Here is a 2,571-nt window from a genome sequence, read left to right as displayed (position 1 = left end):
ATGGAGAAGTTCCTGAAACCTGAACGGCTGGATTTGGATCCCACAAAAATGGACGCTGCCGACACGTGGATACACTGGAAGCGGTCGTTCACGATATTCCTAGAAGTGGTTAACAGTTCATCCCTTACAGACGAGTCGAAATTAAACCTGTTAATCAACTTGGTGTCTCCGACAATATATAAATATATCTCGGACATCAACGACTATCGGACAGCCATGAACGCCCTCAAGGAGATTTGTGTTCAACCCAAAAACGTCATCTTCTATCAGCATTTATTGGCTACTCATCGACAACGAACAAATGAAAGTGTGGACCAGTATCTACAGTCATTGAAAGAACTTGCCAAGGACTGTGAATTCCAGGCCGTGACGGCGATACAGGCGAGGGACGAATACATAAGGGACGCGTTCATAAACGGGATTTCATCATCCCACATAAGACAAAGACTTTTGGAAAACAAGAGACTCGACTTACACATGGTGTATGACCAAGCGCTCACGTTGGAGTCTGCTCAAAAACAGCCATCTATTTACGCCCAGTCAGACTCTTTGACTGCGTCCATATCTGCTGCTAAAAATGAAGAGGACAAGAACAACCAGACTGAGCATGAGGAGCAACCTACAGCAGCGGCACTCCCGGGGCAGAAATGCTTCTTCTGTGGAAAACCAAAGCATAACAGGGCGAGTTGTGCCGCCAGAAACTCGATATGCAAAAACTGCAAGAAGGGGCATTTTGCACGTGTCTGTAGATCTCCAACGGCAGCTGCTATGAATTACAGTGAGTCTCTTCTTGCTTCTTCGGTTCCTTGTTTTAATTCCTCAAAAAGTCTATCCCATTCATCCTTGTGGGGAAAAATCAGAGGTGAACCTATGAGTATACTCGTCAATACCGGGAGCTCCAAAAACTTCATCCAGCCTGATAAAGTTAAGAAGCTCGAGTTAGCAGTCTTGCCAAGTTCGGAGAGAATCTTAACAGCTAGTAGTTCTCATACATCTACTACTCTTGGACATTGTGTTGTATCTCTCAGTCTGAAAGGAAGAGTGTACGATAATATCAAACTCTCAATTATGGCAGACTTATGCAGTGACATTATTCTCAGGCATAAATTTTTAAATCGACATTCGTCAGTAGAAATACATTTCGGAGGATCCCTCCCTCCTCTCTCTGTTTGTGGGCTAACCGCCATTAAAAATGTTCCTTACCCCTCTGTCTTTACAAACTTAACCACTGACTGTCGCCCAATAGCCATTAAATCCCGGAGACATACCCTACCTGATGCCGAATTTATTAAATCAGAGATAACTCGTATGCTAAAGGAAGGTATTATAGAACCCTCTCAATCTCCGTGGCGAGCTCAAACTCTTGTTCGGAAAAGAAGAAAAAGATTCAGCAATGCAGAGGCCCTCTTAGAAATGAGGAAGATCCTGAATAAAGGATGTCTACAAATAATAATAAACAAGTCACGTTTAGGAACATACATGATTTGATTTCCAGATCAAAGGCAATCGTTGGAGGGGTACCGACTGAAGAAAAGAGAAAAGTACATGTCTTAAAATCTTCTTAGATTCTTAAAAATAGACTGTATGTATGTCACACACATACACACACACACACACACACACCTATGACTATATACACACACGTAGAATATACACGCTGTATTATATAGAAAGCACACATGAATATATACACCTCCTCACTTACATAAGTTTTCACATGAACGTGTTAATTCAAAATATTTTCAACCAATGAAAATCGACTCAAGCCCCAAATGTAACACGTACATGTGATAGTAATAATCCAGAGCTAACTTAGACACTTCTATAAAACTGTTCCCTTCATATGACATCTGCTGACCGCACATTGAACATGACCTTAAATACATCATTCATCTATGATTTTTGATAACTAACTCAATTTTCTTCATCAAACATTTGTTTGCATAAAATGAACATTTTTCACAATTGAAAATAACTTTTTTATTCTTATCTCTTGTATAAAATGAACATTTTTCATAATTGAAAATAACTTTTTTATTCTTATCTCTTGTATAAAATGAACATTTTTCATAATTGAAAATAACTTTTTTATTCTTATCTCTTGTATAAAATGAACATTTTTCATAATTGAAAATAACTTTTTTATTCTTATCTCTTGTATAAAATGAACATTTTTCATAATTGAAAATAACTTTTTTATTCTTATCTCTTGTATAAAATGAACATTTTTCATAATTGAAAATAACTTTTTTATTCTTATCTCTTGTATAAAATGAACATTTTTCATAATTGAAAATAACTTTTTTATTCTTATCTCTTGTATAAAATGAACATTTTTCATAATTGAAAATAACTTTTTTATTCTTATCTCTTGTATAAAATGAACATTTTTCATAATTGAAAATAACTTTTTTATTCTTATCTCTTGTATAAAATGAACATTTTTCATAATTGAAAATAACTTTTTTATTCTTATCTCTTGTATAAAAATGTTTTAAAATTTCGTTTTTCTCGAATTTTCATTTGCAAAATTCTGTTCGTGTTTTCAGTTTGTTGTTAACTGGTGACCAT

General features: G+C 35.6%; 1 protein-coding gene across 1 annotated transcript; it reads left to right on the top strand.

Moving 5' to 3' along the window:
• LOC145280182 (uncharacterized) lies at nucleotides 1–1,488 on the top strand. The gene has a single exon (XM_080131945.1). It carries the CDS (start codon nucleotides 1–3, stop codon nucleotides 1,486–1,488), a length of 1,488 nt encoding a protein of 495 aa, XP_079988071.1.
• The last annotated feature ends 1,083 nt before the right edge of the window (nucleotides 1,489–2,571 follow it).

This window comes from Euprymna scolopes, chromosome 7 (genome assembly GCF_053919585.1).
Source record: "Euprymna scolopes isolate OS-2025 chromosome 7, ASM5391958v1, whole genome shotgun sequence".
In the NCBI taxonomy this organism is placed as follows: domain Eukaryota; kingdom Metazoa; phylum Mollusca; class Cephalopoda; order Sepiida; family Sepiolidae; genus Euprymna; species Euprymna scolopes.
Note: the sequence above shows the minus strand (reverse complement) of the source record. Positions and strands in the feature narration are given on the sequence as shown.

Bases quoted from the DNA above. Each gene is read 5' to 3' on its own strand.
- LOC145280182 (XM_080131945.1), top strand. From the start codon at position 1: ATGGAGAAGTTCCTGAAACCTGAACGGCTGGATTTGGATCCCACAAAA.